The 18841-nt window shown below is 51.0% G+C and overlaps 1 protein-coding gene across 2 annotated transcripts in view; it reads left to right on the plus strand.

The window, feature by feature from the left end:
* PDGFD (platelet derived growth factor D) overlaps positions 1–5188 on the plus strand; it is a 212223-nt gene extending 207035 nt beyond the window's left edge. For both annotated transcript variants that reach the window (XM_029956960.1, XM_029956961.1), the window contains exon 7: positions 2303–5188. In XM_029956960.1, coding sequence (XP_029812820.1) covers positions 2303–2428 — 126 coding nt within the window. In that variant the 3' untranslated portion in view covers positions 2429–5188. The remainder of the gene's footprint in view (positions 1–2302) is intronic.
* The last annotated feature ends 13653 nt before the right edge of the window (positions 5189–18841 follow it).

Below are 18841 nucleotides of genomic sequence, written 5' to 3' on the forward strand. Positions count from 1 at the left end.
CCCCCCCCCCCGCCCCCCAGTGCCAGCATGCACCCAGCTGTGAGTCTTCTTCAGCAGCTCCTGTGCTCCCACCGCACCACTAGGCCAGGCAAACAGCGGTCCCCATTTCACAGGCGAGGCCGGGAGCCAGTCCACGCGGGGTCAAGTTCTGGCGCCAGTGGTCATTGGCTCTGCAACTCCGGGCAAGCACCTTCATCTCTCTGTTTCCTCATGGATGAAAGTGTAGAAAAGCACCTAATAGGATTGCAGTGAAATGCAAGGAGTTTATTTATTTTTAATTTCTTATGTTTATTCATTTCTGAGAGACAGAGCAAGTTGGGGAGGGACAGAGAGAGAGAGGGAGTCACAGAATCTGAAGCAGGCTCCAGGCTCCAAGCTGTCAGCACAGAGCCCAATTCAGGGCACAGGCTGACTGTGAGATCATGACCTGAGCTGAAGCCAGACACTCAACCGAATGAGCCATCCAGGCACCTCACAAAGAATTTATTATTTGCAGAGTCACTTGCAACAGTGTGTGGCATCTAGAAAATTCTCAGTAATGTTAGTAATACTTTGTGCTCCCCTGTTCTCAAAGCACTTATAATCCAGCTGCTAGAGAGAATGCATAATAAACGGCAGGAAATTGTGTGATCCCTGCTGTAGGGTCCTAGAATTGCAGGAGGAAAGAGAGCCATATACTTAGCTGTCAGGACTGCCATTTGAACTAGCTTTACCAACAGCTAACACTTCTGAGTCTTTCTGCCCCAGGGACAAACCCTCCTGGGCTGTCCCCTGCACGTGGGATTCGGTGTTCCCACAGTCCAGGCTCTGCAGCTTGGTTGAACACTGAGCACAGGAAGGCATTCCTTCTCGTCCTCACTGGAGCCCCCATGGGCAGCACGGCTGGATAAGGAGGGCCAAGTGCTGAGCATTCTGGACCCACGTGTCCTAGTAGATGGTTTTGGTTTGTGACTCGAAGCAGGTGATCCGCGAAGACTTCTGGGAAGAGAGTCCATAGTAAACACTTGAAGGGATGCCATGACAGATGGCTCAAACACAGAGGCAGAATTTCGCCACGTCTGGCCTTCACCTAGGATGGCCCTAAACCAGGCAAAGCATATCGGGTCCCCACCCAGTACACACGTGGAGCCCCACACCCCTTGGAGACACAGAAGGACATCACAGGCACACTGAAGAGGCGGTGGCCCCCGTGGGCGAGGGCCCTGGAGGATAGAGCCCTGTCCTTAGACCTGGGTCTGAGTGCCCAGCAGACCCTGGGCGAGGTTCATGGCCCCCTGGAGAGTCCTGGTCCTCCAACGTGGGGACAGGATACCTCCTCCTCTCCTGTGTGACAGACAATCTTTGTCAGAGGGCAAAAGATACAGTGTGTCTGGCCAACTCCTGTGAAAACTGCAAAGTGCAACATAATTGCAAGGTAGTGCCTGCTGGACTTTAGAGTCTGGAAGGAAAATAGAAGAGGTCAAAAGTCACTGCTCCCAGGAACCTAAGAGCCTAACCAAGAGCAGCAATGAAACTGACCAGGCAGTACGTGTGAAAGCAAGCGTGGGGTTTTCTGAGTGATTCTGCCTGTGATGATGAATGATCGGCTTCGTGAAGGCCACAGCAGGGGAGAAGACCGCTTCTTTGTAAACTTAGCTCAAGTTCTGTGTCAACTTACTTTTTGAGTTTTTGTTGAGATTACAGTGAGCGTACAGTGTAACACTAACTCCAGGTATACAGTACGGCGACTCCGCACTGCCCTGCATCAGTGGTGCCCACCACGGCAGGTCCGTCCTTCCTCCCCTCCCCACCCCCGCCTCCCCCTCGTGACCACCGGGTGCTCTCTGTAGTTAGGAGCCTGCTCTTGGTGTGTCTCTCTTGTTGTCCCCCTTTGCTCATTTGTTTTGTTTTTAAAATTCCACATGATGTAATCATACAGGATTTGTCTTTCTCTGACTCACTTATTTCACTCAGCAGAATATTCTATCCATGTCATTACAATCAACTTACTAATTTAAAACCTTAAGGATCTACTGTAGAAAGAAATGCTGTATTAATACGCAGATATTAACGTAGAAAGAATTCAGCAGAGCCTGCTCTGTTTTGAATTGTCGAAGGCGTTATGTATTAACAGATATGTGAGAACAGAAACCTATTTCCACTTCCTCGTGGCCACTAATCACCTTCCTCAGGGCAGAACATTTTATATCCACCGAACTTTTTGCCATCGTGGCATATTATGTTGATGACTTTATCCGCTGTTCTGTCTATGGAAGTGACAACCCTAAGGGCTCGCTAACAGGACGCACGCTTCTCGTCCTAGGTGTTACAGTTTGAGCCTGGCCATTTCCGGAGGAGGGGCAGAGCGAAGCGCATGGCCATCGTTGACATCCAGTTGGATCACCACGAGCGCTGTGACTGTCTCTGCAGCTCCAGGCCACCGCGATAGGGGCCCGTGCGCACACTCCCCGTGAGCAGTTTCGGGACGGTGTGTGGCAGTTGTGAGACCCCGTTCCCGCCACCAGCTGAACTTGCCACTAGCCCACCGAGCAGCAAGTGCCAGCGGCCGCCCAGCTCCCCCCGGCTCTGTCGGCCACAGCAGGTCGAAAGGCGCATCATCACATCTGCATCCCAGAGCACGGGGCCGCGTGTAATAACCGTGCCGGAGAATGTGTGCAAGTCTCCTCGTCTACGTGTGTGTGCTCTCCACGTCTGTGTGTAAATTATTCAACTGGTCTACTCAGTGTTCACAGCCAGGTACACCGGAGCTCACATACGGTAGAGGTGTGTAGACCCTTAAAACCTTTTGACAAATTAAGGGACATATTAAATACGTGAAACACGCCCTTGGAAGATTCAGAAGATTACTTTGTTTTTAAATTTGAATTAGGACCTCAGATCTTGCTCTTTTAAAGAAAGCACTGTGTATATACTAAAAAGCAATAAATGGGCTTTTCTTATAGATACATCATAATTATAAAAAAATAGGAAAAATACAGTTTCTGGGGCAAAGGCACAGACCTAACCGCGTTTCCCCAGGGACGCCCGCACGCTTACCTGTGTAGACAGTAATCACCTGCCTACAGAAGCATGCTGTGATGTGTAGGTGCTTTAAACATTAAGCCATTAAGCCTTCTTTTTATGCATCCTGCTGAGGCGTGCAAATGCATTTAACACCTGTCTCAAAAAAAGTTCTCAGAAGGTTTATGATTATAATCTTTCCAGAGACCATTTACTAACTGTAGCAGAATTTTGAACTGTTTCTTTCTGAAAATCCCTCCACAGAAAGAACGCCTTTGGAGAATGGCCAGGAGACTCTGTATGAGCCTTCCAAACTCGCGTTCATTGAAAGATTTGGGTCGTTGAAAGTGAAAACAGTGAACACAATTATTAATGTAACTGGAAATCGAATGGAGGGTGTCATTGGACCCGTAGTTAGCAATGGATCCAAACTCTCCCAGCTAAGCCAGTGCATTTATGTACCGGCTTTTCTGTTCCTGTCTCCCTGACACACAGATATGGATTCACAGTGGCATTTTATAGTTGGCAAACGTCATGAGTTATTTACAGCCTGAAAGCATTCACATATTAAAACGACCTGATTTTGTGGACGCCAGTCTCTGATCATCTCCTTACTCACCGTTGTGAGTCCTGCTCCTGGACTGAGCGGAACCAGATCCGGGGCCCCTGGTTCTTTCCAGATCTGTAGAGCTTTGTTCTGAAAAGCCACCCTGCAAATGACAGGCATGTGACCGTGGCCTTGCTCCACCACAGGTCATTCCTGTGGTGAGAGCCATTTTCCCTGTCCAGCTCCTCAGCGTCTATTTTGAAGGAGCCTGAATCCAAGAGTAATGAGTGACCCGTCACTCTCCAAAGCAGGACTCTTAAGAGAACAGCACTGAACTTGAGAGAGCTGTGAGGCTGCTCAGAGATGGCTCCATTTTTCTTGCTGCCTTGAAACGAGCCGAGTTCTTTCGCGAGGCTAGGCCTCTGCATGCTAATGCCGGTGTGATCGAGGGCTGTGTGACGGGGGCTGGGTGAGCCCTGGTGTCACGTGAGTGGCCTAGGTAGACTTGGACCTCTAAGCACGTAGTAGGCTCTCCGCTCTCCTTAGTGGTCCCTTCCTGTCTCCTCAGCCCTTGGAGATGAAAGGCCACTGGTCACAGCAGGTGCACCTTCAGAGCATCCCTAGAAACCTCCAGTGTGTTTCCTGCACCGGGGGAGTGGGAAGAGCACTGTACTGGTCAGTTGTCCAGAATCCCAGAGTACCGTCCGAAATAGCAGAGTCAGACGCTCTCCTGCTCAGGGACTGCCTCCCTGTCACGGCCACCTGCAAGTGTCCCCACGAAAATGGCAGCTTGTGCACCCCAAATCCAACTGGCTACCCACAGATCCATCTTAGGCAGCTCCCATCATAACTGCAGGTGTGAAAAATCAGGAGTGTTCCACCCAATTTTCAGTAACCCTTCCAGGCTGTAATGACCAGGATAGTATTCAGTTAAAGCCCTATCTGCATTTTTTATTTATTAGCTGGAATGTAAGGAGACGTATTCACTCACTTCTCTTTTTTCTTTTCCTGAGTGTTTTATTAAAACGTCTCCCTTGGTTATCCGTTATCTATTGCACTTCCAACATGGAGCCAATAAATATGTTTCATTGCCATCAAAGGAATAAAAAGCTCGCCATACAAATTACATTTCAAAACAAACCCTAATAAATTCGCATTTCTGCGCGGCTCACTCACCTGGAATAATGCCTTTCATTCACTGTGTCCTCATAGGGCCAAACACTTTCAGAAGCAGAATTTTTTATGCTTTTGGTCGTATCGGCAGCACGCAGCTTTTTCCTCTCGAAGCATTTTTCTGTAGCAAATGTAACATGGCTCTTATCTCCATGAAAAATATATATTGCTTTTGAACAAAACTACTCCATCATTTACTACTCAATTGCAGCTTTGAAAGGTATACAGTGTTACAGACTGACTTCCAGGACCGCCCCCAGCTGATGGGGGTGAGGAGCCCGGGCGAGTTCCAGGGTCAGTGTTCAGAAGGCAGGGACAGCACGAAGCTTGTCCTCGGGGTGGGTTCTCAGCGGGTCCCTGTCCCCGAGCTGGGCGGCAGGGAGAGACCGGAGGCTTTGCTGTTTTGTTGTTACTCCTGGACTGTGTGTTTCCCCCACTGGCTTTTTAATAAAATACAGTTTCATCTGACATCCCTCCATACCTGTCTCTTCCTTTGGGCCCAACGTCAGTACCGCCGGACATCCTGGAACCTTTTCCCACAGAGGGTCAGGGCTCCTGCTCCCAGGGACCAGGGTGGGGGCTCCAGGGCCGCAGACTCTGGCTTGTGAGCAGGGGTGGGGAGGGGGGAGGGGGAGTATAAGGAGAGCACTTCTCATCTGCCTCGTGACATCTGGCTGGTGACACTCGGCCACTCGATTTAGCTTAGCGGTTTTGGGGTGTTAGGGGAAAGGGAGTAGAGACGTGTATTTGTATTCTGTGGCAAGATCCGGTTTTAACAGGGCGCCTGGGTGGCTCAGTCGGTTGAGCGTCCAACTTCAGCTCAGGTCACACCCACCGACACACGCGCAGTATCTTAATGCAAATACACTTATAATCTTATTTTATTTCCCGAAGTGTGCATGTGTCCAGTTTTACTCTGAGAATAACTTATCAGATGTCCAAATTGTTCATAGCCGCCCAGGGTACTCTGATACAGTATCAGATTCAAATTCATAGGTTAGTATTCATGCCTGAAATTCCAGGAAATACAATTTTGTTTATTGGCACCTCTGATCAAGTATGCTAGAAGAGAGAATGTAACTCACTGGTTTTTACTGACACCCACTTACATTTTGTTGTTTTTGAAAATCCAGCTAAAGACTACACAGGTCTGCAAGATTTAACATAAAACGCTGGGGTGTCTCCTGAACAGAATGTCCAGGCACTTTATTTAAGACTTCATGCTTGGGGCGCCTGGGGGGCTCAGTCAGTTAAGCATCCGACTTTAGCTCAGGTCACGATCTCATAGTTGATGAGCTGTGCCGGGCGCTGTGCTGACAGCTCAGAGCCTGGAGCCTGCTTCGGATTCTGTGTGTCCCTCTCTCTCTGCCCCTCCCCAGCTTTTACTCTGTCTCCATCTCTTTCGAATATATATAAAAAAACATTTAAAAACTTAAAAGACTTCGTGCTTGATCTTCATGTTCCAGTTCTGAAGTTGCTAGTTAACTTGTATCTTTTTCAAAAGAAATTTCATGTCTGTAGCTGATCTGTAAAAATTCTTTAGCTGACCACATTAGAAGAGGCTGGAGCTGAGTCTGGAATGAAGCTTAATGTTCACGGTGCAGCAAGTTGTAAGCCGAGAAATCTTCAGTTTCTAATAAAACCATTTGACTTTCTAATTACTTTAAACTGTTGCATGCTGGCTGCCAGGTTTACGGGCCAGGAACCTAATGGTAAAATTACTCTTGGATTCAATTTATATTTTATATAATTACTGTAATACAGATTCTCTTTGAAGACCGTATGCTGGGTAATATTTATTTTCTAACCCATGTCTTTGGTGGAGGCCATATTACCAAGTCATTCTCTTCCATTGTCTTCTAGGCTTTCCTTTTCCCCTGTGATTTCCACTTTCCTTTTCGTTCTCACTGATCTCTACACACCAGTCTTGGGGTCAGAATCGGGGCCAGTGTCTGCTTTGGGAAGGCACAGGAGGCAGCAACCATTCAAGAAGACCAGCCAAGTAAATGGGTTCCCGAGGGAGCACTTCTTGGCTTAAATTGCCAAATGTGAAGAAATCACTGCTTCACGAGCATTAAACACATCAAGTGAAGGTTTGCCATTCTCCATTTTGGCACAAACTTCAGAATATTTATTGACTCCTATGAACAGATACCTTAGCCACCATCAATATGGGGAGAACCGACTACATGTTTCATTCATTCATTCAACAAAATGTATTAAAACTCACTATGTGTCAGGAATGCTTTGGGGTCAAAACACAAGGTCCACAACAGAAGACAGAAGTAGAGACAGATAATGTAGGCGGGATAAACCAGTGAAGTGGCAGAAAGGAATCTGTAGAAATGCAATGGGAGGTAAGTTTGAAAAGGTAGAAAAGCATCTGGACACACAAAGTCCTGTGCGGAGGGCTAGCAGAGAGTTCTGTCCTGGACGCAGAGGAGAGGAAGCCTGAGGGCTTTGCACATAGGGGACCTGCAGGTGTCGTAATGCAGGAGAGAGAACCTGCCCCATCCTGGGCCTGTGCCTCCTCATTTACAAAATCAGAAGGGCGGGAGAGAGCCTTTCTGACGGAACAGTTCTGCATCGTGGCGGATGGCTGTGCAGGAAGGATGGGGCGGGAATGCGAATCAGGATGCTGCTCATCGGCTCAGGCTGCAAGACACGGGAAGCGGGTGGACGCCCGGTGTTTGTGCAGACTGTCAAGGGCAGATCTGTAGGAGGTACTGCAAGAAAAGTTCACAAGAGGATTCATGGGGGGCGGGGGGAGCAGTGCAGGCTCTGGGCACGTGCCTGAAGAAGAAGTCATGTGGCCTGGCCATTTGAGAGGACGCTCAGAACCCCAGTGGGGCCGGAAGGGGAGGCTAATTTTGAGGAAGGAGATCACAACCACCTGAAGAGCCAGGGCTTGTGACTTGTGACGCTCCCTGGGCATCCTCCTTCGAACAGTAAGGTGAGCCCATGAGAAAGATGAAGAAGGGACCCCCATAACAGCAGAGAAGAGAAACAAGAGAAGTTCACAAAGCTCACACGGAAGTGTCTCAAAATTTGGAAAACACTTCCCAGAGGGCTGTGCCAGACGGACCAGATTTGGGGAACCACAAAACGGCCATGACTTCTGCTCTGGTCAAACAAGAGAAGGGCTGCAGGTATTACACAAATGCATAAATAATCATTGTGTTTGTGAAAAGCAGAAGCCTGATGTGAGATGACATTAAGAGGTAGAATTTAGAGTAGAGGCAGGAAGAGATTCCTTAAGAATTGGTCATTTTCTTGAGACCTTGGAGCAGGAACTGAAGTCTGAACACCTGATAGCCAGCAGGAGGGGGAAAGAGACTGAGACATTAAGAGGATGGCGTCAGAAGTGAAAACGAAATGGCGGCTGGATTAGAAACACATTTTGAATGTTTAATGACCACAGTTGGTATGGATTGAGTGAGGAGAAGGAGGGTGTCAGAGATTTTTCTAGGGCTTCTGACACCACAAACTAGGCAGAGAAAGATGCCATGTATTGAGATGGGGAACCAGGGAGAGGAAGAGGCTTGCCTTAGATCAAGAATTCAATATGAGATATTAACGCCAAATGGTTGGAGGTACGAAGTAGGCAGTTAGGTCTGCGGGTCTAGAGCTCAGAAGAGGGTCTGGGAATGAGACGTAAGCTTGGAGGCATCGGCCTGTAGGTACTCACCACATGGAATGTGGCTGGTGTGGCCCAAGATTTTTCTGGTTGTGCTAACAGTAATTAGTTTACATTTCAGTGTAAACAGCCACTAGGGGTCTAGGCATCACCCACAGATCTGCAGCCCCAATAACACCACAGAACACACACGCGTGCACACGCACACACGCCTCGGCTGAATGGCCAGGGCAGTGGCGCCTGACCCAACCTGGGACTGAGTCTGTCTTGGGACACGTGGAACTGAGGAGACACTCCGATGTCTCCTCAGTTATTTGGAAGGTGGGATGTAACATCAATGGCCATGGGCATCTGTGCCCCGTCTACATCCACCATAAAGCCCAGCCCAGGTCAAACCACAAAGGGAGAGGAGAATGCCCCCCCCCCATGCAGAGTGTTCCAGAGGGAGCCCCTCGCTCCGCTGGGTCCTCATGTCTGGCCAGGTCCCACTCTGGGCTCCTCTGGGAATGTCAGACAGTGGAGGCATGAATCAGAGGGCAACGTGTTCGGGAGGGAAGATGTGTGGGGAGATAGAGGGTTTGCGTGAAAAAAACCTGCCAAAGAAGCTGATTGATTTGGGAGCCGAGGGAGAAGGCAGATCCTCCTCCTTCGCGGCCCCTAGCTGCCGCCTCAGCACTGCACACGCCGATTAGGGAGCACTGACCACTGCCCCGCAGCCAGGAAACGCGGGGCTTCATTCCGGGGAACTCGGAGAGCGTTTTCACCCACTGGTAACTGCATACCCTTGTGTGTGGGAGTCTCTGCTTAAAAACACCTCATCTACTATGTATTACTGACTCAGTAGCGTTGAATTCCCAGCCAGAGCGCTCAGACTCATGCATCACAGCCTCCTCACCCCGAGAGCACACGGCACCCCGCGTGGGAGCCGCTTTACATGGCAAAATGCACCAAGGAAAAGCACAGATGTGCAAACCACGGGACACTGAGAAGACCACAGAAAGACCCTTGCTGACAGTCTGAGAGCTGAAACAGGAGTGCAGAGTGGCCCCTTACTCGGCCACAGCTGGGACACGTGGGTGGGGCACATGGGTGGGACACGTGGTGCTCACCGCTCTGCTCCCTTCTGCAGATGACCGCAAAAAAGCACCACGCAGATTGATTTAGGAGCTTCGTATAAATTATACAGAGTGGGCATATTTGCAAAGGCGGAAACTGCAAATAATGAATATTAACTAACACTCGTGTCTGCCAGGGCGCCTGGGGGGCTCAGTCTGGTAAGCATCTGACTTTGGCTCAGGTCATGACCTCGCTGTTCCTGAGTTGAAGCCCCACATCGGGCAGTGTGTGGACAGCTCGGAGCCTGGAGCCTGCTTCAGATTCTGTGTCTCCCTCTCTCTCTGCACCCTCACCCCTTGCTTGTGCTCTGTCTTTCAAAAAGAAATAAACATTTAAAAAATTTTTAAACGGGCACCTGGGTGGCTCAGTCGGTTAAGCATCCAGCTTCAGCTCAGGTCATGATCTCACGGTCCATGGGTTCGAGCCCCGCGTAGGGCTCTGTGCTGACAGCTACCTCAGAGCCTGGAGCCTGTCTTCGGATTGTGTGTCTCTGTCTCTCTGACCCTTCCTTTCTCATGCTGTCTCTCAAAAATTAAAAAAAATGCAAAAAAAATTTAAAATAAATAAAATAAAAAATGAAAAAATTTTTAAATAAATAAGTTTCTGTTTACTGAATGCTTATAGTATCCCTGAAATTCTCTGAGGCTTACATATATTTACCTCATTTTCATAATAGCCCAAAGACAAATGAGTTTTCTAAAGTTGAAACATGATTATGCATAATGTTTCTGTTAAGCAACAATGTTATTACACTTATTATGGTTCATGAAGATGAAAATGTGAAGCCCAGAGACGTCAGGTGAGGGACCCAAGGCCGGCGGGGGGTGAGCTCCAGGCGGCTCCGGTGCAGCCGTATCCTCAATCCCCCCGTAACTCCCGCTGTCTCTCTGTCAGTGGCCGGGGGCGGGGGAGGGGGGGGCAGGAGTAAAGAATTTCCTCGTAAAGTCTTCTCTTCTCGCCTACAATCCCAGCGTGGACCTGGAGGAGGTCGTCATTGAATATTCTGTTCAAGTTTCATTATTTAATTAGTAATGCTTGAACATCTCTTATAGGACAGGCACACTTCTAGGCACTAGGGACAATGAAGAGGATTACTGAGAATACAATGTCTAGATTTAATCGCACATGTAATTTTATATAATGATCAATGCTATTAAAATAAAAAACAAAGCTACTGAGAGAGACAAAGGAAGGTCTCTACTAAGGAGGTGACACTTTGCTGCGATCTAAAGGAAGTGAGAATAGGTGGAAATATCTTGGGGAGGAGCATTCCAGGCAAAAGGAATAGCAAGTGCAAAGGTCCTGAGGCAGAAGCAAGCGAGGGATGGTGTGAGGAACAGCAAGAGGGCTGAGGTATTGTGGGCAAGTAACTCAATGGCAAGAAAACAGAAGGGAAAGGAGCAGGCAGTCCTAATTCCTGTGTCCCCAGGCAGCCCTGTGGAGGTCAGCTGACCCCCACCAGCCTGCAGGCGCTTAACAAATGAAGGCTTATCATCCTCTTGCCACGGAGACTTTAGGGCAGAGGTTTGCTGCTCGTCCACGCACCTCACTCTCGCCACTGAGATGGACGAGGAACCTTGGGAAGACACTGCCTGTCCTCCCACTCCATCCGCGCTGCAGGGCTGACGGAAGCGGGGGCCCCGGCAGAGCACGTGTCACCTGGTTCCGAGGGACTGTGCTGAGCAGAGCCCCTGATGACACGTGCTAGTTGTACATCCTGAGAGAGAGGAGACTTGGTGGGAATCGCCGCGGTGGTTTCTGATTCTGCAGCGTAACCTGGCCTGGCTGGTACACGGAGTCTCTCCGGGGTTCGAGGTGAGGACTGGGATTCCTGAAGGGGGTGGGCAGAGGCTCGGGGACAACTTAGAAGGTGGCTGATGCCACCTGAACCCAGGCAGCAGGTGACGGTGGCCCAGACACTGGGGTGGCAGTCGGGAGGGTAACAGGTGCTCGGACCCCGGACTATTTGGGAGACAGAGCTGCAGAGGTTTGTCTGGGGAGGGGATCTGGGAGTCAGAGGAAGGATGGGTGTGGCCCCACGGTCTGGGGCTGAACGGAGGTGGGGGGAGCTACTGAACACCGTGGCAGAGGAGCCGGGGGCCGAGGTCCACGGCCTGACTGTGGACCTCCGTGTGGAAGTCAGGAAGCAGATGAGAGCCGGTCCAGGGCTCAGGGAGAGACATGACTCCAAGAGGGTGTGTGGAGCCAGGAGACTGGGTGACAGCACAATGGAAGGGACAGCAGATGGAAAAGAGGTTCAAGCCCTGGGGCGTCCTCAGCCTTGGAGTCAAGGGGCAGTGAACCGTCAATGAAATAAGAAGAAAAACAGACGCATGCATGGTGGTGCCCAACACCTCACCTGCGCACTCTTCAGCTCCTTTCTTCGATTTCTCCACCCTGATCTCTGTCCCATGAGGCAGATCTATATATTTTTTCTTCTACATTTGGAATATTTTTATCTGCATAGGACATACAGCAATAAACACTTTCACTTGCTTCCAATTAGATTCAAACTAGCTACCTTACTAACAAATATCCTTCAAAGTGAGTTCAAGTGAAAGAAGAAGAAACAAATGGACAGGAAACTTCCTAAAGATGACCGTGCTGCCACCATGCGAACAGGGCTGGGCTCTGTCCCCCTGGAAGTGTTGGGAGCAGTATTTGGTTGGTTGGTTGGTGTTGAAGCAGAGTTGCCACACAAGGTCAGGTGAGCCCCAGGTGCGCTACGTGGGGGCCATAAGTCTGCCTTACGCTGTGCTCAGGGCACCTGTCGCTCCCCTGTGCCTGTAATCACAGCATCACAGACTGTTCCATGCTGTGCCTCTTATCAGGACTTTATCCAGGAATCTGATCTTAGGGAAATGACTCCAGCTTCTGGTCAGGTTTGCTCAGGCAGAGGAGCCCTAACAGGAGATGAGAGAGAAGAGAGTAAGATGACATCAGGGACTCTCTGCTTCAAAAACGCCTCAGCGCCGCCCACAAGGTCTGTTAAGGCGGGACTCCGAATGTCTGGTTCTCCTCTGATCCATGGGTGGGAAGAGCTTTTCCATCTGTAAGTTCCCAGGAGGTGCTGGGTAGGGACCACACTTCGAGACCCACAAGGGTAGAGTAGGTATCTGCTACTTCCCTCTCCATGACATTGCTTCAGCCTGGCTGTGACAACACAAGGTCACCGTTCCTCCAGCCCCGGCCTGTCCTGCATGATGCAGTGCCCTCTGGGGCTCCAGTAACTTTCTCCTGCCCTCAACTTTTCAAAGCTGGTGGCAGCTTCACCCTCCCAGGGCCCCGAGATCCTGCCCTGTCACCTGTCCCTCCTCAATCAGAGCTCAGTACTTAGGTCCTTTGGAAATACACCCTCCTTGAATTTTCCTGATTTGAGTGACTCATCAGTGTCACGGACGTAAGAGTCTTGGAGAAAAATGAGCATGCAATTTTATTTTATTTTTTTTAACTTTTTTTTAATGTCTTATTTATTTTTGATACAGAGAGACACACAGCATGAGAGACGGAGGGGCAGAGAGAGAAGGAAACACAAGACAGGAAACAGGCTCCAGTCTCTGAGCTAGCTGCCAGCACAGAGCCCGACGCGGGGCTCTAACCCACGAATGTGAGATCTGACCTGAGCCGAAGTCGGAGGCTTAACTGACTGAGCCGCTCAGGCGCCCCGAGCATGCAATTTTAAAATGCACATGTGGCCAGTGGTGCCCAGGGCTGCCAAAGGGACAGACAGGTTGAGGACTCAGAAATGACCATCCTGTTCAGCATGTGGAGGCCACTAGGGACCGTGTCAGAGACAAGGCAGCCAGGGCGCATTTGAGAAAGAGCGGTGGCAGGTGTGTATCTACAAATGAATCCAGTCCTCTTAAAGCCCCTAAGTAATAGGAGGCCGGGACTCTGAGGACTTACGTCATCGGTGCATCAGTTTGCTAATGACTGAACCTGACACTCACACCTGGGAGGCCTCCCACGCCTGCTTTCCTAACATGTACAGACCCACACCTTGTACATTGAGCTGGAGGAGGGAGGGGTCCCTGCAGCTTCACAAAGTTTTGGAATCACCTGGAGGGCTTGTTACCTGAGCGCTGGGCCTGCCCCGGAGCTCTGATTCGACAGGTCTGGGCCGAAGCCCAATCGCTGGCCCTTCAGCCAGGTCCCAGGTGGTGCTAACGTCCCTGGTCGTGGGACCACGCTTCGGCTCTCACTGCTCGGTTGGCGAAGCCTCCTGTGCCACCTTCCCTGCCATTCTCAGCCAGTCCGGGCTCGCGTGACATGTCCCTGAATTACTGCCACACCTTCCACACCATCTTGTCACAGGCAGGTAAGTCCAAAAAGCCAAGTTGTGTGAATCTGGTGGCTTTTGTGCTGTATCCCTTTGGTTTTCTTCTAAGTGTGTGCATGTGTGTGCATGTGTGTGCATGTGTGTGCAATCTCTGACTTCACAGAGATTGGGAAACGTATTAAGGTCGATGTTCAATCTTCCATTCAGGAAATGGAAGAACAATGCTAGACTCAAGCTGTTTATTTCTCTCATAAAACATGGTTTCGAATCTCTCCGGAGAATGATTAGGCTTAAGGAGTTCTTAAAATCATCGTAAGTCCTTTAATCATTTTTGTACCAGCTCCATGACTCATCCCTGTGTCACAGTTGCTTCTTTGGCACCCACTTGCACAAACGGGTGCAGTTTTCCGGTAACATGGCACTTGGCGTTTCAAGGAAAAGAAACTGGTTAGCTTTCTATGCAGCCCAGAGCGAGGTCACTTCCCCAGGGTTACGGCGCGCTCCTGCGCTGCTCATGGAACGCAGCTGCTCCCTGTACAGTCAGCCAATCTTCCCTAATCCTGGCTGGAAGCCGTCTGTCTTCCAAATATTATATATTGACTTAGGATCATTCCTCCAACTGGCCAAGACCAAGCCTGGAATCAGTAGAGAGGCTAACGGTTGTATTAAAAGTCATCTGAGCAGAGCCGACAGCCAGGGACCGAAGCAGGATGAGTGAGCGACCCGTTAAAGGAAAGTTCAGGTCTCAGGCTCTCAGGTGTCCTGCCCAGAGAGAGAAATTTATTGATGGTAAAAAGTACATGTTGTTCCCTTTCAAAAATAATTTGTATTCCTTCCATTGTAGACGGGTTTTTGAAACACTTAATAATCAAGGACAAATAGTTCCACCTGAGGTAAATTGTGAGCAAGAGGGAGGTCAGCATCCACGAATCATTGCAGCCTGTGTCTCTGGTCAGGTGAAAATGGGGGGGCGGGGGGCAGCAAGGGAGCCAGGAGGGGAGGGGCCCCAGAAGGCTCTGGATGGCATCCTGGTTTTGTTCTGAAGACAAGAAGGAGCCTGGGGCTCTGACAAGCTGACAGCACCTTGCATTTCATGGACTGAAAACAATAGGAGGTGGGACAAAGATGCCACCGAGCAAAGCAAACAGAAGCTTACTGGGCGGAGAGGGAAGAACTGGGAGCCCCTGGGAGGGGAGTGGACTTCGACCTCAGCAGACCGCAGGTCCTTTACACAACCTTCTGGGGGGTAGACCGCGCTGCCCACGAATCCTCCTCAGGTCTTTCATGCATTATAAATAGATGGTGGTAAAGGCACTGAAGTAGAAGTGGGGAAGGGGAAAGACATACACCCCCACCCCCACCCCGGACAGCAGCAGGCAGGGCCCGGTTTCCCAAAGCTTTTCTCCAGTTTCCCCCGTGGAGCGCGTGGCCTGAGCCAAGTTCTCTGCAACAGCTCCTTGTCCTCCAGGGTCCTCCAGGGTCCTCCAGGGCTCTGAGTGGAGAGCAGGATGCCTGCCCTTTCTGAACGGGAACCTTCCGTACCGTAATTCTCCCCACGGTCCAGGCCGCTGTAGCCAACACATGAGGAGGCTCTGGGGCCTGGACGCCAGATGCTCCCTGGGCTCATGCGGACACCTCGGGCTTCTGTGCACGATTCCCAGATGAGCCAAGTGAGAGACAGTCTTAGGGCACAAAGCTGAAGAGACTCTAAGCCAGAACTTAAGGAGGTCCGCCCTCAGGGCTGTGTTCTAACCACAGACCTTGGGGAGAGGCTGCTCCTTACTCGGGGAGGCTGGGCACAGTTGGGGTTAGACCTGCAGAATTCGTACCCAAACTGAGAGCTGTGAGCACGCCTCCTACCTGGACAGTTTGCCCATGCTCTTCACTCTGCTTTGAAGCCCGGCTCACCTGCATGACCCCTTCCGCGTGTGCTGGGCCACCACGCCTCTTCCCAAGGCCACCCAAATGCCAGCACCGCATGGGTCTTATTGGTCCCCCTGTCTGACTCATGGTCAGGGCACCCCCGCCAGACCTCTCGCTGTGGCAGTAGTCCTGACCTTTCACCCCGGTGTCCGCTTGTCCCCAGGACCCTCTCTTGCTCTGCCCTGGGCACTCGGGGCCCCGAAGAGTTGTCTCATCTTTCACTTCCTGATGCTTAAGACCGCCTGTCACAGATAAAAGGTGCCCCATCAACTGACTTACTTAAATAATCAATCGACTGTGCTAAAAATCCTGCTCATGGGCTCCTCTCAGTCCATGAAGCTTTCGACTTCAGCTCAAGTCATGATCTCACAGTTCGTGAGTTCAAGCCCCACATTAGGCTCTGTGCTGACAGCTCAGAGCCCAGAGCCTGCTTCCGATCCCGTGTATCCCCCTCTCTCTGCCCTTCCTCTATTTGTGTTCTGTCTCTCTGTCTCTGTCTCTCTCTCTCTCAAAACTAAACATTAAAAAAAAGAAGAAGAAGAAAAGAAAACTCTGGTCTTTCCTGGCACTTGAGCTACTAGGGTTGTATTTGCCTAACTGGATATTTTGTCTGGACGTCTGCAAGAAAAATGTCCCCATCCTTACCTGGAAGATCAACAATTCCAAAAAGAAGTTGGCTCATTTCAACTGTGCTGATTCTCTGCACCACAGATTGTGATGACCTGTGACCAGTGTCTGTGTGTGCTGTGGGGTGTAGTGTCTCTGAAAGCGGAGCTCTTCTATTTTCTCTTGCTCGGTCATGGCCATGTCCTCATTCCCGGGCAGTGACTGGCCCATGGTAAGTGCTCACGGCCACTTTAGATGGTGCAGAATGGGCTCTAGGCATCAGAGCCCTGGGTTTCTATCCAAGTCAGCCACCAGCTTTTCGCAAAACCTTGGGGAAGCCTAACCCGTTCCGGCCTTACCTTTCTTCCCCTTAATGATAGCGATCAAGATCAAGAAAAGTACAGGTTTTATTTGGGTGTATGTACAGACTTGAGCTTTAAGCAGATGGTGGGAGTATAACGGTCAAACATGCTTCTGATCGCCAAGGTCGGTGCAGCATGGCCCCAGCTGACCGTGTCCCCACTCTGGCTTTCACCGAGGTCACGTAACTGGATGCTGGCAGCTGTGACCAGGTGAGTGATCGCACATAGATGATGACCATGGACCGGAACGCCCCAGGTTAGATCCCTAAAACCCTTTTCAGCACTCAACATCTCTGAATCTATGGTCTCTACTGCTGAAATGAGATAAAAAGCGGTTTGGAAGGACCTAGATTTCAAGCACCCAAAGGTTACTTTGGAGGGGTGCCGAGTGAACATATTCCCATTTCAGCTCCAGCCAAGCTCGGACTTCCTCATGTGAAGCCCCTACGCTTAGGGCAGAGGGAGGACTCCCTCCTCGCCTTGTGTGCACATCAGAGGTGGACTCTGCACAAAGCTGTAACAGCACAGACCCCTCCTCCTTTCCTTGATTCTGCAGGCACAGCAGCTGGAGGAGCTGAAGGGCATTCTGGGACTAACATGCAAATGAGCATGCCTCACACTTGCCACTTGGCACCTCTGTGAAGTGGAAATTTGGTGCTTTGAAAGCAGTGCTGAGAAACTGCGGGAGATGGAAGTGCGGGTTCAACCATCGGTGCTCCACTGCCGTTTTCTTGAAAGCCAGGACCGGCCCCTTAACGTGTGGAGTCGCCGCAGGCCACGCTTCGGTGCAGCGGCACCTTCAGCTGCTCAGCCCTGCAGCTGATCCGTTGCCCCAGACCAAGCACTGCAAGCCTGCCCCGGGGCGGGGGGGGGGGGGGGGGGGGGGGGGGGGGGGGAGTCAATGGGAGGGCTGCTGAATGCACACATGCACACATGCGCACAGACACACACGGACACACACAGTTACACATTCTGCAGCCTCACACGCACACACATGCACACCCATGCACATCTGTGCACACACACAGATGCACACATGCAGACATGCACACACACACAGGGCTACACATTCAGCAGACTCACACATGCACACCCACACACATCTGCATGCACACACATGCACCCCTGCACATGCACACAGATACATGCACACACACATGTGCATGCACACACACAGCTACACCTTCTGCAGCCTCAGCAGCATCTGGTGCCATCATCACGGCAGAGGCTGCTGCTGGTATCAATGGAACACACTCCCCCAGGACCACGGACAGAAATTTAGGTCAGAAATAGAGTGACCATGTTTTAGGGAAAGCGTGTTCGTTAGGTCTCCACTCTGCAATGAGGAGTATGAAGTTCAAATCACACAACAGCGTTGCAGAATGGGCCGATGTGATGGTGGAGAAATACGGCTGTTTCTAGGTTTTCACGCACCTTTGCTGGGGCAGGCGGGGGTGCCCTGGTGGTGCTCCAGGTGGCCAGCGTGCGCACATGGGGTGTGGCCTGGGAGGTGAGGAGGACCGAGGGCACACTGGTACCAAGGGCTCCCTGATGCCACGAGGAGTGTGGCGGCCCGGTGCAGGGCAGTGGAGGGGAGGGGGCCTGGAGCAGGAGACCATGTGGCCCGACACAGGCGGGACTCCCGGGTGAGAGTGGGGCGGCTCAGGGGCCCGGAACATCACAGCAGCACTGTCCAGGGACTCCCCAGGGATACTGCTTTGGAGAGCCAAAGACTGTGGTCTCACCACCAAGCAGTCGGGTGGCCCAGGAGAGACCCTCCAGGGCCAGATGGCAAACGTGGATGTTGGGAACTGTTAGAACTACATGTGAACTTGGGGCCTGTGGTAGAACAAGGTGTTCCAGGCCAGGGGGCAGCCATAGCACGAGGCAGAGAGACACTTTGGAGACACAAGGGGAACCCAGGGAGAAGAGACACACTTCAGAACACCTAGATCTCGTCACCTTCAGGACTTCCCGGAATGTCCCCAGGGTTCGAGGACCCCATTCTTAAGAGGAAAGTCCATGTCCACTCTTTGTGATTGTGACTGTCCTGATGACCGAGGTCATGCATCCCACCATGAAAAGGGAGGTGGTGAAGCACTTGGGGTGGATGTCGAGGCTGTGAATAGATCAGCCCCCACTCCACCCAGTCCTGGTGTGCCAGCTGTGAAGTCAGAGCCTCAGAAGGATTTGAAGAT

Source organism: Suricata suricatta, chromosome 11 (genome assembly GCF_006229205.1).
Source record: "Suricata suricatta isolate VVHF042 chromosome 11, meerkat_22Aug2017_6uvM2_HiC, whole genome shotgun sequence".
Lineage (NCBI taxonomy): Eukaryota > Metazoa > Chordata > Mammalia > Carnivora > Herpestidae > Suricata > Suricata suricatta.